The following is a 17723-nucleotide window of genomic DNA, read 5'->3' on the forward strand; positions in this document are numbered from 1 at the left end:
TTTTATGAATTTGACTTTCAGAAACATATGAACTATAGATGTTATCACATAGATGGAATGAGTAAATCAATAAATAAATAAATAAGAGCAATCATTAAAAGGAAACATAAAATAAAAAATAGGCCGCTTTCAGGTATTTTATTATCAAGTTATAGATCTTTTTAAAAGAGTTGGCTGATTTAACTTTGACATTTTCTAGAATAGGCAGCATTGCTTTAAGTAGTGGTATCCCTTTCATCTTTGTCATTTACATATTGGTGCTGAATTCAGTTGCATGACTACAAATTAAACTTCTTGGTCAGAAACAGAGAAGGTGAAAAGTAGACAAAACTATGGACCTGCCTGTTCCCTTGGTATCTTAGGTTCCAGATCTCCATGTCCTTTTATCCTCCTCTTCTTCGGCTACACCTAGGCAACTGTATCTTCCACCATCCTTCCTATCCCACGCAATCCTACCCAAGTTACATCCCACAAATGTTCTTTCCCACCTCCATTTCTACAATAATTTAAATTTTTTATACTTTATAAAATATGTCTGAACTATCTATCATTGCTTGAGGTAAGCCTATATGAATTGAGTCATTAATCAAGTTTGGAAGGTAATAATTTCTAGCCAGTTTTCCAAATTTGCTTTTAAGGCCTTTTGATTTGAAACCCAATTTCTTAGGCTACTCTGTATATTGTGCATTGTTAGGATGGCAGATCTTAAGAAATTTGTGTGAATGCGTACGTATAAATTACTCCCGCACATATCTATGAAGAGCTATTTCTTTTTACTTTGAGCTGGGATCTGTGCTCTTTTCTGTTCTACAAAGTTCTAAAACATACATATTACTACTGTTGACAATGCATAAATATTTTCAACACATGCAAACTTTCAAATGCCTGTGATTTTGCAATGTTGTTAACTTTGAAGTTACTATTATTTTATAAAACTCCAAAAAGTTAAACTGTAGAATACAGACTTTGCTTTCAGTGCCAGGCATAGGTTTTATATGTCTTTCTCTCTCTCTCTCTCTCTCTCTCTCTCTCTCTCTCTCTCTCTCTGTGTGTGTGTGTGTGTGTGTCTCTTTGTGTGTGTATTCCCAAATACATTTATCATGCCAGGTTGTTGGCCTTGGAAACAAGTCTGTAAATTGGCCAAAAGCATCACACATTATTTTGCTATGAGTCTCTGCTACTTTTGCTGCACTGCCAACCCTAATAAGCCAAGCCTGTGTGGTGTGCTGGTGCATATTTAACCTTTCCTCCTTACAGGAATGGGTCTGAGCTTAATGGTTGTTATGTATTGAAATTTGATAGGCTGTGGCCAATAGAGAATCTCATACTAAATAATACTGTGCAACTGAATTTGGGCTTGTATTTGAAAGAATATCTAGTCTATTAGTGATTCACAAGATTTTTATATTTATGCAAAATAGACTCATTTGTTTATATTCTACTTCCTCTCTTGTGAGCATACTATACATAGTGTGAAGAGGCCAATTCAAATAATTTAATGATGGAAAAATATTCCATTTTTGTAAAAGATCCAGACATCTCAAATTGTACTGTTGTTAAGATCAATCTCTCTCCTCTCTCTTCGAAATCTTACTGAATTTTTAAAGGAATATTGAAACATAACTGCATGCTTTAAAACTTTTCCAACTATTGTAGCTGCTTTGGAGAAACTAAAAGTTCTTAAAGATAATTATCATCCAGCCATTAACACAGAATATATAATCATATTTTGTAAACATCCGTCTTTTGTGTGCAGGTAGTAAAAACTGCAGCTAAACTATTAATGTATTAAATTGCATAAGTTAATCCAATGTTTGATAGTTTTCTTTGAACAATGTGTTCAATGGAACAATCTGGAATGAAAACAAATTACCAGACACTATTTTTTACTGCCCTGTTGCCTATCGTGTGTTGAATGACCATTTGGAAAGCAAGTCAGTGCTTCTCCTTAATCATTTGCAAATTTTGTGCATATTTTAACTATACTCATCATTATTTTCTTTAAAAGAAACTAATGGCTTTTTCAACCAGTAAATGTATTTTAATTATTGAATTCATAATGACTCATTTCTTTTTCTTTTTTTTTTTTTTTTTTTAAAGACAGGGTCTCACTCTGTCATCCAGGCTGGAGTGCAGTGGTGAGATCATAGCTCACTGCAGCCTTGACCTACTGGACTCAAGCTGTCCTCCTGCCTCAGACTCCCAAGTACCGCGGACTGCGGATGCACACCACCATGCCTGGCTAATTTTTAAAACTGATTTTCATTTTGTGTAAACATGGGGTCATGCTATGTTGCCCAGCCTGGTCTTGACCTCCTGGCCTTAAGCAATCCTCCTGCCTCAGCCTCCCACATTGCTAGGATTACTGGTGTCAGTCCTTGCATCCAGCTGCCCTTGAACATTTCTAACATCAGTAGACAGGGAGTGCATACCATGCCTTCCACATTCATCTATGTATCTATCTATGTATCTATGTATGTATGTATGTATCAATGTATCTATGTATATATGTATGTATGTATGTATGTATGTATGTATCTATCTATCTATCTATCTATATCTATGTCTGACTCCATTCTATCTTGCTTGATAGAATTTTCTTGAATTTGTTTCTTTATGATATGGTAAGCATTTCATATATAAAACCTGCAACTTGAAAAGGATGTGTTCTCTTGTTTTGGTCAAGAAAAGCAGACAATCTTATTCCTAATGCTTGTCTAGCACACTACTTGAAAAATAATTTTAGCTGCTCAAAGAGAAGTTCAGGATTTGAGGTTAAGAAAAACAGTGTATAAAAAGTTTTCTTGGCCAATTGCAGTGGTTCAAAACTGTAATCCCAGCACTTTATGAGGATCATTTGAGCCCAGGAGTTTAAGATCAGCCTGGGAAACAGTGAGACCCCATCTCTACAGAAAATAGAAAAAACTAGCCAGACATGGTGTTGTGCACCTGTATTGCCAGCTATTCGGGAGGCTGAGCTGAAAGGATCACTTGAGCCCAGGAGTTCAAAGCTCTAGCGAGCCATGATTGCATCACTGCACTCCAGCCGGGGTGACAGAGTGAGATCCTGTCTTAAAAAAAAAAAAAGATTTAGTCTACTTGTGGCATTTTTATTGTATTCTGAATTAGATATATTTTCATTACTTTAAGCCCATGGCTGTTAGTATTTTTTTTCTGATCATTAAAGAAGTGTTAATAATCACATTGGATGTAGTAATAATGCCTTTTCCACTTAAATTATTGTTTTCAGTTGTGGTATTAGACCTTGTATGTTCTGTCCTTCTTTTAGTGATTGGCTTCCAAGAAATACCATTATTTTTCCACTCTTTTCTCTTCAGGCATCAACTTGGCCCTTTTCCTTCAGATGCTTTGCAGCCTTACCCTCGTTTTCAAGACAGAGAAAACACTACCCATAATTGACTCATATCATTTATATTTTAAAAAGACTTCATTTTAAAAGAGGGACGTGAATAAGAAAGTAGCTTTCTTATGCCACTTGGAATTGAGGGATTTTCTCTGAAGGCCTTCAATACTTCATGATTCCCACGTCTGCCCACTACAGGTCTCAGCCTAGTCTAGTAAGCCTATCTTTGAAACTACCACTTTCTTAGTTCTCTTCACCAAAGTGCCTCATTTTGTTCCTCAGATTCTAAACTGTGCACATTCACAATCAAAACCTCAGTTAAAAGTTAAAAGGACTTTTATACCTCGTATCAGTTAAACAGTTGAGGATAGTGATTTAGTGTGTGTGTTCTGGAGCCTTTCCTGGTTTGATTCTTTACTGGTGATACAAGAGTGGGAAAATCAATCTTTTGAGTTTCAGTTTTCTCTCTAAAATGTGGCTGATTACAGTACCTATGACATGGTGTTCTGAGGATTAGGTGAATACTTTCTGGCACATGTCAAGTGCCCAGTGTGCTTTCAACGTTTTTCAGGCACATAGTGTGCGTTCAGTGAATGTGATTTTCACAGGTATTAGACATATATGCTGTAATTGTTTTGTAAGTAGCAGCCCTTAACTGATAATTATAGTTTTAATTACTCAATGTAGTGATAAAATCCATTTATGAATCTCTTTGATATCATCAGCAGTCATTCATAAGCCCCAGTATAATACAAGTGAAAGATCCATTCCACACACTCACAGGCACTAAGATCCGAGAGCCAGTGAATGGTCCATGTCAAATCGATACTTGCTATATATTGATTCTATCTATTGATTTATGTTGCATCTACTGCATTTTCTTCTTCTTTTATTTTTCATTAAAAAAACTGTATTCCCTTATCCTTTCTTTTTTCCATATGGAAGAATTGTTGGTGTATTCAGTCTAATGCCTCAGCTTAACAAATATGTTTCTTTCTCTTTGTATTGTTATTTCAGGTTCTGCCATGTATTTCAATTTGTCATATTTTCCCCAGTTTTATAGATTTCTGTGAATTTGGGTCTGCAGGTTTTGTCTTTATGTGGGTAAAAGGATTACCTTTTTCTTGCTGAAGTTCTTTCTTTTTTTGTGTCTTTCATGTTCATGTTGTATGCTTGCCTCTTTCCTCTTGTTTTTTGTTTTATTTTGTATTCGGTTTAGAGCACTATGAAAATTATTGGCAAAAATTATTCTCCATTATTTCTACCAACTTTCTCCTCTTTCTTCATATTAAATGTATTTTTTTGTTTCTTTCTTATTGTTCTTCTTTTAAGAAGTCCTAGGATTAATAATCAATGTTTACCAGCCAAGCCCAGTCTTTTCTGCACAGAGAAAAAAACAAAGAGCCTTCCGCTTCTGCTTTCTCAAGGGGAGAACAGGCTATATATAGTTGTTTAGTCTCACTGCTGAACCACTTGATAGATTATTAGAAGTAGCCTAGTAAAGTCTCATCTGGAGTTCTCATTTTCAATGTTTTACTGTATTCTATTATGCAATCTGCTTTAAGAGCAATAAGTTAAAATGCACATGGCCATGAAAATTAATGTGGTTAACTGCAAAAATAATAGAGTTTTACCTCTGCAAATTATTTCTTTAATTCTTGGGGTCACTAGTGGTCTTCATCATCTTTTGTTGGTAGTATAGTTAAAAAGGTAGTCACTCTATAGACAGGTTAATGAATTTAATACCCTATTTTGTCTTTTTTATATATATATATATATATATATATATTTTTTTTTTTTTTTTTTTTTTTTTTTTTTTGAGACAAGAGTCTCACTCTGTCGCCCAGGCTGGAGTGCAGTGGAGTGGTCTTGGCTCACTGCAAGCTCCGCCTCCTGGCTTCATGCCATTTTCCTGCCTCAGCCCCCCCAGTAGCTGGGAATACAGGTGCCCGCCACCACGCCCGGCTAATTTTTTGTATTTTTAGTAGAGACGGGGTTTTATATTCTAAAATAACTTAAATGATAATAGCTTACACTCATTTAGTGTTTGATATGTCTAGATATTGTGTCGTTTTACATATTCCATCTCATTTAATCCTTAAAACAACCCTAGAGCAGGTAGATTATATTTCCCTATCAGATATTAGGAAACTCGGACTCAAAGAACCTTAATGTCATTTCCAAAGCCCATAGATAGTAAATAGAGTGACCAGAATTCAACCTCAGGTCTGTCTGATGCTCCTTCCACTATGCTATTAGAATTTTTTGAAGGATACAGTTCTTCCCTCTCTATTTTATGTCGGTCTCTATCTGCCACTTTCATAGAACTTTGCCAGTTGACCACTACTAGTCAAGTAAGATCGCTTCAACCTCACCACTCCAAAGCATACAGACAAGCTGAAATCTCAACAAGAAAACTTGCTGTGTGAGTAATAATTAACTCTCACCATTGGCTGCAAAAGATCATAATGCTTTCATCTCGATTTATTGGTCAAAATGAATTCTATTGTCTAGAGACTGTGATATGGTTTCCCTAAATAATTTTTTTGATAGCTGTAAGAATTGCACTGACAGGAAGATATTTATACCTACAGAAATGATATTAGTTTATGGGCAGGGATAAAAAGAAGAGATGAATTATTCTGCCTCCTTCTATGTGGCCAGTCTTATCCTCTGCTTTTTGGTTTACTTCATTAGCTTCTAAAGCATGGTTTATTTGGTTAAATTAACAGTGTAATAGAAAAAGTACTTTAATTATGTTTTGTGTAAGTATATATACTTAAATTATGTTATGGGTAGGAAAATACACTTAAATTATGTAGGTATGTATACTTAAATTATGTTATGGGTAGGTATATATATTTAAATGATGTTACAAGTAGGTAAATATACTTAAATTATGTATGGGTAGGTAAATATACATCCATAATATTACACTTTTACAACACTCATTTTTCATCTTCTTAGTTGATCTATGAAAAATGAGTATTGTAAAAATATAATATTACACACATATTTTTTCTTAAATTTCTGATTATGAAAAAAACTGTAAATTTGTGCCATTTAATTTTTTTATAAATTCAAAGCAGTCATTGAAACCTTATGTTCATACACTCCATCAGGTAAATAATAAGTATGCTCTTTTAGGCAGGACGTGGCAGCTCATGCCTGTAATCCCAGCATTTCGGGAGGCTGAGGCGGGCGGATCACGAGGTCAGCATATCGACACCATCCTGGCTAACACGGAGAAACCCTGTCTCTACTAAACAAAATACAAAAAATTAGTCGGGCATGGTGGCCGGTGCCTGTAGTCCCAGCTACTTGGGAGGCTGAGGCAGGACAATGGCGTGAACCTGGGAGGCGGAGCTTGCAGTGAGCCTAGATCGTGCCACAGAATTCCAGCCTGGGAGACGGAGGGAGACTCTGTCTCAAAAAAAAAAAAAAAAAGTATGTTCTTCTAGTATACATAAAGTACATTTCAAGCTGTATACATGTACTAACATATACATAAAGTAGAAATTAATGAGAACAAGATTAAACAAGATTTTAACTAATAAAGTTTATTTATTACATAAAACCTTTAAAACATATATTCTTAGTATCAGTGAGGACAATGTGATTAATACATCAAATCTGATGACCTTTACAATATTTCACTTCTTAATGAAAGTGACAGAGTTCCTACATTGAGTAGGAGAAGTATCAGCTCTGCTATTTTATATTTCTTCTCCTATGCTTGCATTATTGTCTTCAGTCTGAGGTTGTATTGTGTTGTTCATTTTGTAACGGCTAGTTTATTGAATCTACTCAGTGCATGTAGAACATATCACAATGGGGTCAGAGTAAATAAAAATCTAGGGCTGCCAATGGCCAACCACGTGCCCTGCTGAAAATTCCTCCTTCCCCCAACCCCTCCGGGTTCCTCTAATGCTTGAGCGGTGAAGGCATCAGTGATGATTCATATCTTAAATATTAGTGACACATAATGTTGTAGCTACTTTTTGGTTAACATATCAAATAAATGTTAAAACTCAAATATCTTGCTCTATCTTTGTAGGTCAGCTTTTACATTTTTCTAGGGTATGCATAACCTCATTTTAAGGACCTCCGATTTAAGGTATATTTTACAAGAGCACATATCACAACTTACAAATTCTAGGAACTAGCTCTTTAAAATAAATAATTGGCCTGTATTCTCAGTAATTGTTCAATGTTTCAGAAATATGACGAAAGAGGGAAATGATAGATGGTGGTTCTGCTTGGTTTCTGGTGAAGCCTCAGGGAGCTTTTTTTCACGGCGGAACGCAAAGGGGGAATAATCATGTTACATGGTGAAAGCAGTAGCAATGGAGAGAGGGTGAAGGTGAGGTTCCACACACTTTTAAATGATTAAATCTTGCAAGAACTCACTCACTGTCATGAAGACAGCACCAAGCCATAAAGGTTCCGTCCCCCTGATCCTAACACCTTCCACCAGGTCCCACCTCCAGCATTCGAAACTAAAATTCAACATGAGATTTGGGTGGGGACAAATATCCAAGCTATATTGGTGGTATTATATGATTATTTACTGTGAAGTGACTTGATAATATGTTCGTCATTTAGACAGACCACATGTTATTAAGAATGAAAGAAGGAACTCAAATTCAGATAAGAAAATGCTATCACTGTCTTGAACTTAGATTTTTCGAGTGTTTTAACTTGCAATACTTACAGTAGCAAGAAATGAATTCAAATTTCCAAAAAGCGTCTTGTCACACATAAACACATTTTTCTGTACTTGCCACAGCAGACAGCTTATATAGAATTGAAGGGTATTTTTATTTTATGTATGTATGTATGTATGTATTTATTTATTTATATTTATTTATTTATTTATTTTTTGAGACAGAGTCTGACTCTGTCACCAGGCTGGAGTTCAGTAGTGTGATCTTGGCTCACTGTAACGTCTGCCTCCTTGGTTCAAGTAATTCTCCTGTCTCAGCCTCCCGAGTAGCTGGGACTACAGTTGCACACCACCATGCCCAACTAATTTTTGTATTTTTAGTAGAGACAGGGTTTCGCCATGTTGGCCAAGATGTTCTTGATCTCCTGACCTCGTGACCTGCCTGCCTCGGCCTCCCAAAGTGCTGGGATCACAGGTGTGAGCCACCATACCCAGCCATTGAAGTGTATTTTTTTAAAAAACTTCTACTCCAGGCAACATAACATGATACCAAGAAAAATACGACAATTTAAAAATGTGGGGGGTTCATAGGAGAGTGAATAAGATAAGATTATCATTTGGAATTGCAAAATAATATCTGGCAAAACCCCATTTTCTTCATGTCTACGATAAAATACCTTTGAACCAGAGTGTATTTTAAGTTATGCAAACTAATAGTTTGCAAGAGTTTCTCCAACCATATCATCACATTCGGCAGATCATATGGAAGAGCACTGTGCCTTCATTATCTGTGATATAATTCCTTCTACAACTAAACTAATCTTTGAAATTCCATAATGTGATGTTCAAGTTTTAGCCACTGTGCTTTAAAGTGGCACTCAGGGAATACTTACATCTTGCAACATTTTAATTTAGAAACAAATATATTGGGACTTTGTTTGAATTTTACATTTACTTTGTGAAACATATTAGCCTTATTTTTAGAAATATGTATGAGTTAGGTGCAATTGACTTGAGTAAGCCTGTGGCGAGTACTTATATTTTAATTATCAAGTCTACTTTGAAGCGTGAGTTCCTTTTAAATCCAGAAACAAATTTATTCACTATTAATTTGGAAACTTTTGAAATTGACTCCTAATCTTTTTGAATGACAGTGATGATAAAAGTATAGGGTCATTTGTTTGATTTTTTTCATTTGTTTGTGTGGTTGGTGGTTTCGCCTGTAAAGATAATGCAGCCAACAGACATGAAAAAAAGCTCATCATCACTGGTCATTAGAGAAATGCAAATCAAAACCACAATGAGTACCATCTCCTGCCAGTTAGAATGGTGATCATTAAAAAGTCAGTAAACAACAGGTGCTGGAGAGGTTGTGGAAAAATAGAAACACTTTTACACTGTTGGTGGGAGTGTAAATTAGTTTGACCATTGTAGAAGACAGTGTGGCGATTCCTCAAGGATCTAGAACCAGAAATACCATTTGACCCAGCCATCCCATTACTTGGCATATACCCAAAGGATTATAAATCATTCTATGATAAAGACACATGCAAACGTATGTTTATTGCAGCACTATTCACAATAGCAAAGACTTGGAACCAGTCCAAATGTCCATCAATGATAGACTGGATTAAGAAAATGTGATACATATACACCATGGAATACTATGCAGCCATAAAAAAAGGATGAGTTCATGTCCTTTGCAGGGACGTGGATGAAGTTGGAAACCGTCATTCTCAGGAAACTGTCACAAGATCAGAAAACCAAACACCTTGTATTGTCACTCAGAAGTAGGAGTTGAACAATGAGGACATATGGGCACAGGGAGAGGAACATCACACACTGGGGCCTTTCAGGGGCTAGGGGGCTAGGGGAGGGATAACATTAGGAGAAATACTTAATGTAGGTGACAGGTTGATAGGTGCAGCAAACCACCAGGGCAAGTGTATACCTATGTAGCAAAACTGCATGTTCTGCACATGTAACCCAGAACTTAAAGTATAATAAAGAAAGAAGATAATGCTTATGTGTTAATACAACAGTTGTAGTGCATGTTGGTCCACCCATCACACTCTCTCACAGAGTCTTTGTACATTTCTTGGAACCGTTTGAAGGTTTGTATATAAACATTCTGGTCATGCAACCAAGGCATTCTTTTCTTTCTTCCTGGATACTGCTCTGCTCAGTTGTATTCTCTTCTTTTTAGATGGTCCTTTCTGATACTCCACCTTCTTTATTTTTGTTTTTCATGTTTATTTCAGTCGCTATGTCAAGGGCCAATTGGAGGAGATGAGGCTAGTAGTAGGAAAATCAGTTAAGAGTCTCTTGAGATGATTGTAATGTGAGAGAGGAATGAGGGTCCAGACAAAGGCAGTGTCAGTGGGAATGGAAGGGAACTCAATGTAAAGTCAATTCCAGATAATTTGGTCACTTAAGCACAGAGTGAATGGTTAAGAGATGGCAATGGTACTTATTGCACTGAGAGATCGTTGAGGTCAAGGGATTTGCCCTTTATTTCTCTATTCCCAATACCTGCAAATAGCACCTGACACATGTTAAGAACTCAAACATTTCCCATTGAAACAACTGCATTATGCCACTAACAGATATAGGAAATAAAGGAGCAAGATCTCTTTCATTGAATAATGGTCAGTTTAGTTTCAGATATGTTGAAATGAAGATGCTGTAGATACCTGTGTTTTAAACTGTTTTACACAAACTGCTTATACTCTAGGATAGCGCTTTCTAGTATAACTTTCCGCAAGGAAGTAAATTATCAGTATCTGTACTTCTCGATATGATAGTCCCTAGCTGCATGTGACCTTTGAGCATTGGTAATGTGATTAGTGCAACTGAGGAGCTGAATTTTTTCATTCTTTTGACTTTATTTTAATTAATTAAAAGTTATATTTAAATAGCCACAGGTGACTAGTGGTTATTGTATTGGCAAGTACAGCCCTAGAGGCTCATCAATTAGCTGCTATTATACCTCTGATTAAACTTGAAATTCCTAGACCATCACCCGGCGGTGTGGCTGTTTCTAGGTAACGTTTTAAAGTAAAAGAGGAGATAAACTAGTTGAGACCTTCTCAATATTTTAAAATGAATAATTGCTGTCTATTTTCTATCCATATTGGTTCAAATTTCAGATACACTGCATGATTGTGCTACTGATGTCACCAATCTGGAAAACTGCTGAATATTCTATTTTTTGAATGCATACAGGAAAAGCAAATAAAAGAATAATATGATGATTGTAGAGTATAGCACCTCTACACATACACACCTTGTTTTCCATTCATGTATTAGCACTTTACAATATCCTAAACCCTGAATTTGTGTCTATATGTGTTTGTGTACACCTCCCCGCTACACACACTTAACACATACTATATTATTATTTAGAAAAAAAAAATGAAGTCTTTAACGGTTTAATTATGATTCAAAATATTTTTCTACTACAAAATGCTTCATACTGTGTAGATTCATCAAACAAGGTGCGTTTATCTAAGATTCTAGCTAAACAAATATTCTATGGCTGAGAGAACAAGCTCGATTTAGGCCGTATGCTACATAGACCTCTTCCCATTTGACTGCTTTTTCTTTGCCTTATGTACGTAAGATTACTGGAAACATGATCAATTTAGACCCATATTTTCAAATAATCTGACTTATATGTTTTGTTGTAGCTACAAAAGTTTCAATGTAAGGACAGCTTGTTATAAACACTTCCATTTTTCACATTCAAGGCCATAGTTTTGAATTTATATAATTACCTTATATATTTTTTCTAGTAGGTGGCTTTTAAATGTGTACTTTGCAAAATATACTAGCAACTGCTATTACAGTATTCCTCTAAAATTTTAAAAGTTACACTCAACTTGAATTCATAAGACAGATCACTTTTAAATTATGAAACACTTGCCTATGACTCACACAATTCTAGTAGTCTTAGAAACTCAAACCTACAGAAATTACAGCTTATTCATTTATAAAGAAGATCACTGACCCCTATGGGTGGATGAGGAAGACTGGTTACTAAATTTTCTTGATTCTCTTCAGCGAATATTTTATTAGCTTCCTTCACTCATTCTTAACAACATGGTGCTAAGGTGAAGAATGATTGCTTGGAATTTTTATTTAGAGCCTTACTGCTGGGTTTCCTTTATATCCATTTGAAACATGTTGGTGTTTCGGTGTTTTGGCTTGTAGGCTTATGCTAATTTGTTTGGAACACATCATAATGATCTTTGTTATTGCTTTTCACAACCTGACCATAGTAAGCATTGTGTTATTAGAATGGGAAATGCGGAAGTGCTAATTCAAAATTTTAGCAAATTAAAACATTAAAATACTGCTTTGGGTCCCACCCATGATATGATCTTGCTCCTTTTTTTTTTTTTTTTTTTTATTGAGATGGAGTCTCGCTCTGTCGCCCAGGCTGGAGTGCAGTGGTGCGATCTCAGCTCACTGCAAGCTCCGCCTCCCAGGTTCACGCCATTCTCCTGTCTCAGCTTCCCGAGTAGCTGGGACTACGGTGCCCGCCACCACATCCGGCTAATTTTTTGTATTTTTAGTAGAGATGGGGTTTCACCATGTTAACCAAGATGATCTCGATCTCCTGATCTCGTGATCCACCCGCCTCGGCCTCCCAAAGTGCTGGGATTACAGGCGTGAGCAACCGCGCCCGGCCAATCCTTTTTCAAGTTATTATTTGTAACTCAATGGATGATAAAAAGGTCCTTTTTATGTGTTAAATTCCATGTTTCTGTTGTAGGGTCTCTGTGATTCATAGGTCTCTGTCCTCTACCCACTTATCCTACAAAGAAAATGCCACAAAAACAAATAACCTTCTGGGAACCCTAACATTTTAAAATGGGATTTTTTTCAAAAGGTCTAAATTGCAAACTAAAGAGTTTCTGATTAAAGCAATAGAAGTTTGTCAGATACCTTGTTAAATTAATATTTCCCCACAGTGAATCATTTTATTGTTCTTACACTGATTCTAACTAAGAATATATATTTCTATGAAGTAAGGGCTTATAAAAATGTAGTTCTCTCTAGCTTTCTTATTGGTAACGTTAGGATTAAATTAGTACTAATGTAGCAATAGTTGCTTGTAATACTGTTGATTGTGTTACACTGTTTATTGTCATCAATTTAGTTTTACTAAATATTGTGGTAAAACAGTGATAAGTAGTTGATATGGAAAAGCTCAAATAAATTATTCAGTTAATGAGGATTTGCTGCATTTTCTACATTATCTTTACATGCTTAGGTTACGTTTATACTTAATACAAAATTTCATGAAGACTTAAAGAGGTTATTTTATTTTCGCAAACCCACTGCCTACCCTGCCAGCCTCTTAGTCATGCCTTGTGAAAAATGCTGTCCAGTTTATCTCCTCTTTACTGGAGGAATTCCCTCACAAAGCTAGTATGGTCTGGTTCCAACAAATGTGCATACTTTAGTGTTATGGGCTGAATTACGTACCCCTAAAATTCAGATATTGAAGCCCTAACCCCCAGTTACTTTGAAATGTGACTGTATTTGTAGCTAAAGCCTTTAAGGAGGTAATTAAGTATATTTTAAAACAAAGAATCTAACCGTATTGCTTGTAACTCAAAGGATAAATGCTTCAGGGGATGAATACCTCATTCTCCATGATGTACTTATTTCACATTGCATGCCTGTGGCGAAACATATCAGGTACTCCATAAATATATACACGTACTCTGTACTCACAAAAATTAAAAAATAATAACAATTTAAATAAATAAATAAATAAATCCGGCCTAGAATGGATTCTAATCCAGTTTGCTTGGAGTTCTTATAAGAAGAGGAAACTTGAGCATAAAAGAGTTACCAAGGATGAACTTGCACAGAAGAAAGAGCATGTGAGGACACAGGGAAAACACAGTCATCTACAAACCATAGAGGAAGGTCTCAGGAGAAACTACTAAACCTGCCAAAACCATGATCTTGGACTTCTGACCTCCAGAACTGTGAGAAACTAAATTCTTGTGGTTTAAGCCATTCTGTCTGTGGTATTTGTTATGGCAGCCTTAGCTAACTACTGCATTTGGAGGTAGACAGACAGACAGATAGATAGGACAAGGAAGGTGGATATCCAAGCCTTCAAAATAGTGGTTAATACAAGGCTGACTGTAGCTTAGACTGGTCAAAATACTTTGTTAGTTTTAAGGGCAATGGGTATTACTGCATCTTGACAAAGAGGCATAAAAATGCAAGTATTGGGGCCCCTGAACATTCCAGATTAAGTCATAATTAATGTTTACACTTAAAAAGATAAGAGATTTAAATCAAAAGACAAAAAAATGTAGTCAGAGAGTTAATACCTCCTAATCCAAATATCTAGAATGTTCCACACTCCTCAGCCATTTGATTCATATACAGTTGCCGTTACATTGCAGGATAATACTTATATCCACATTTGGTGGAGGTGGGAAGAGATGGAAACTACCTTTTCTATCATTAACACAGTAGTTAACAAAGGTGTGAGCTGTTGGAAAAAGTGTATACAAAGTTCTCATCAAAGCATACATAAAACCACACTGAAATCCTTTGATAAGATTTTTAAAACATTTCTATTCAAGCTTATTTGGAAAATGTGATACACAAACCATGAGAATACTACCTAATGTACCATTTAATATTAAATGTAGAATAAATAGTTTTACATTTATAAAATAAATATTAATATAATCTCAGCTCCAATGTTGCTGTGTTGCTGTTGCTGCTGTGATACTGCAGTACTATATTATTATCATATGGTATAATTTAATGTCTTCTAAATGTATCTTCCTTTGTCAATATTTTACTCATTTTATAAATTACAGTTCTGCAATGGTAAGCTAATTCATATCTTGAACATAGTGCTAAAATGATGCAGTGCTTCCGTTTTTGCTCAGTAATTGATCTTTCAAATTTTTGCATTTTCTGATATTAATCATGTTTATTGGCCTAATGTTTCTATAAAGAATTCTCAGTGTTGCAGTGGTTACTTTCATAGCTTATTAAAATACTCCCTTGCCCCACCATCTCTCTTCATTACAGCATAACAATGTCTTATTGATTTTAATTGAAATTTCAAATTTGTCAACACTAAAATATGTCAATGCACCAAACCATAAATTACCTCCCTGCTCTTAAGCACATGCTGTACAACAGCCAACATCTGGATGAAAAGAGAGAACAACTGGTAATCATAGAAGTATTGCATGTTTTCAATGAACATAGCAGACCTCAACATGATCAAGGGAATGATTTTTGGTCCATTAAACCAGTCTATTAAATTCAACCAAATTTTCTACCTACGAAGGTTTCATGCATCTTGTCTGAATGGCTTATAGCAGGACCCCAACAAGTAACTGCTTATTTCTTCCCACATTTGATTGGAAAATCTGCGTCCACATCAGCAGGGCCAGATACCCTTCAATCTTTACATATACTGCTCTAGAATCTGGTGTTTCCTTATCTCAGCTCATCTAGTTGGAGGCTAGTCAAGATTCTCACTTTTGGATTAGAGATTAACTTTGGCCACAAAAGAACCTGACAGAGTACTGAAGAGGAGGACTAGAATAAGGTTCTTCCTCTTCAGAACTGAGGTAAGACTGGATGACTGGAGAGGAAGGTTAAACAATCCTTTCAGAGATTCTAGCAGGCAATTTGCTTGAATAAATTTTAAATCTTGAGGAGGAATACCAATTGGGCCTGAAGACATTTCCCTGAAAAGTTTACAACTCTCAAAACTGCTTTTGCAAATGTGGTTTTTGAAATAAAAGTATAAAAATTTTTGTCCCCTTTGACTCAAATTCCACTCAGGGAATTAACTGATTCTAAGGAAATAATTTAAATGAATGTTTTTGTTATAATGTAGACTATAGTAGTGACAATTGGAAACGAAGTCTAATGTTTAATAGTTACTGCACTTTGTAGATATGATACCTGAAGCAACATGACAGACTGCTTATAATGTAAAAATGGGTATCCATATGAACAAAGTGTGGGAGGGAAGTCAAAGATGTGAAAATAATCACAATATTAAATGTTGTGGATATGAGTATGTTGATTTTTCTACCTTTAAAAAAAACCATTAAACGTACATATTTTACAGAGCTCCCAAGAGTCCCAAGACCAAACCCCACACAAACAGGGTCAGAGTTTCAGGCAGTAAGTGGGATGGTGTCAGCCAGGTAGAGTGCTAATGTTGCAGTCCCAGCATGGGAATGGAGGAGGAACCACTGACCCCTGAATGAATGAAGCACATCAAGCAAATAGATGCAGCTGCCTGCACAACCATTTTGTTTTCTAAAGCCAGACTATCTGCTTCTGCAGTGATTCGAATCCCACTCTTTACTTCCCTGTTTAAAGTATTATCCTGAAAGAATGTCCTGGAAATTATTCTGTATTTGTTTTCCATATGGTTTTAAGCAATGGTTCTATCCCCCATAGTATGTTAGATACCAGATGAAATAGCTATGTCAATGTAGATCATGATTTATCTACATTTATACACACTTCACCTCACGTTCTATCTTGAAGGATCAAGGTAAGTATAATTTCAAATTCAAAGCAATTGTTTCCTATTTTTGTCCAGCTTATTTTATACAGAACTCTAGTGTGTATGAATAGATTTGCTTCTCTGAGTGACCTGAGAAGAAAAGATCATTCTTTTCTTACTATGTATTTTTGCATGTTATCATGCTCTTACAAATGAGTGTGTTCTTTTTCAGTGATCAGTACAGTCCTTTAAAATATAGTATATGTATGTTAAAGGTTTAGAATACAAGGCAGTGGTGGTCAATTAATGTTCCCTAACATGTAAGTGCTTCTAAAAGCTATTCATTATGATTCCAGATTTGTTGAGAATACCAACAAGTCAAGAGTGCCTATACTATTATTGAGGATGATTTAGCCTTCCCAAAGGCAGCTTACATCTCTAGACTATTGAAAGTTTTTGAAACTGTCATAAAAATGAGTTAACTGTGTTCAATAACAATATTCTAAGAGGTGGTATTCATGATTGCAGCCCTAAAAGGGAATTTTAAAAAGCCTTCTTATGGAAAGATGTCAAATTGAAATCTGTTTATATGAATCTTTTTCAGGTGGAAGTGAATCCTCCTGGGATAAGGATAAGGTGCAGTCTCCATTTGCGGCACCTGGACCCCAACATGGAATTGCTCATGCAGCCCTAGCTGGCCAGCCAGGCGTTGGAGGTGCTCCAACCCTCAATCCACTGCAGCAGAACCACCTGCTAACCAATAGTATGTATACCGTCCTCCCAAAACTGGGTGTGTTGAGCAAAATACTATCCAAGACCTACTAGAAAACTTTGGCTGGCAGGGCTTAGTCTCTTTTTCTTCAATTAGGTATACCGATTTAGTATCAGAAGGGGAGGTAAAGAGGGACTCACTTTCCCTCTTTACCTCCTCTTCTGATATTAAATGGTTAAATCTTAAGTACATGTAAGGGCACATGGGAGGTACGTGGAAGGTGGAGGTACACAGAATAGAGGTACATGGGAGGCTATGTAGTATAGTCATTAAGAATGTTGGCTAAAGTCACATAAACTTGTGTTTGAATCCCACATGTTTAGAATTCTTTTTTTTTCCTTTTTTTAATGGAGTTTTGCTCTTGTTGCCCAGGCTGGAGTGCAATGGAGCGATCTTG

At 35.9% G+C, this 17723-nt stretch overlaps 1 protein-coding gene across 1 annotated transcript in view; it reads left to right on the top strand.

Moving 5' to 3' along the window:
• Positions 1–17723, top strand: part of DACH2 (dachshund family transcription factor 2) — a 691023-nt gene that overhangs the window by 530907 nt on the left and 142393 nt on the right. Inside the window, exon 5 of the mRNA XM_050776357.1 lies at positions 17159–17317. Coding sequence (XP_050632314.1) covers positions 17159–17317 — 159 coding nt within the window. The remainder of the gene's footprint in view (positions 1–17158; positions 17318–17723) is intronic.

The sequence above is a fragment of the Macaca thibetana genome, chromosome X (genome assembly GCF_024542745.1).
Source record: "Macaca thibetana thibetana isolate TM-01 chromosome X, ASM2454274v1, whole genome shotgun sequence".
Lineage (NCBI taxonomy): Eukaryota > Metazoa > Chordata > Mammalia > Primates > Cercopithecidae > Macaca > Macaca thibetana.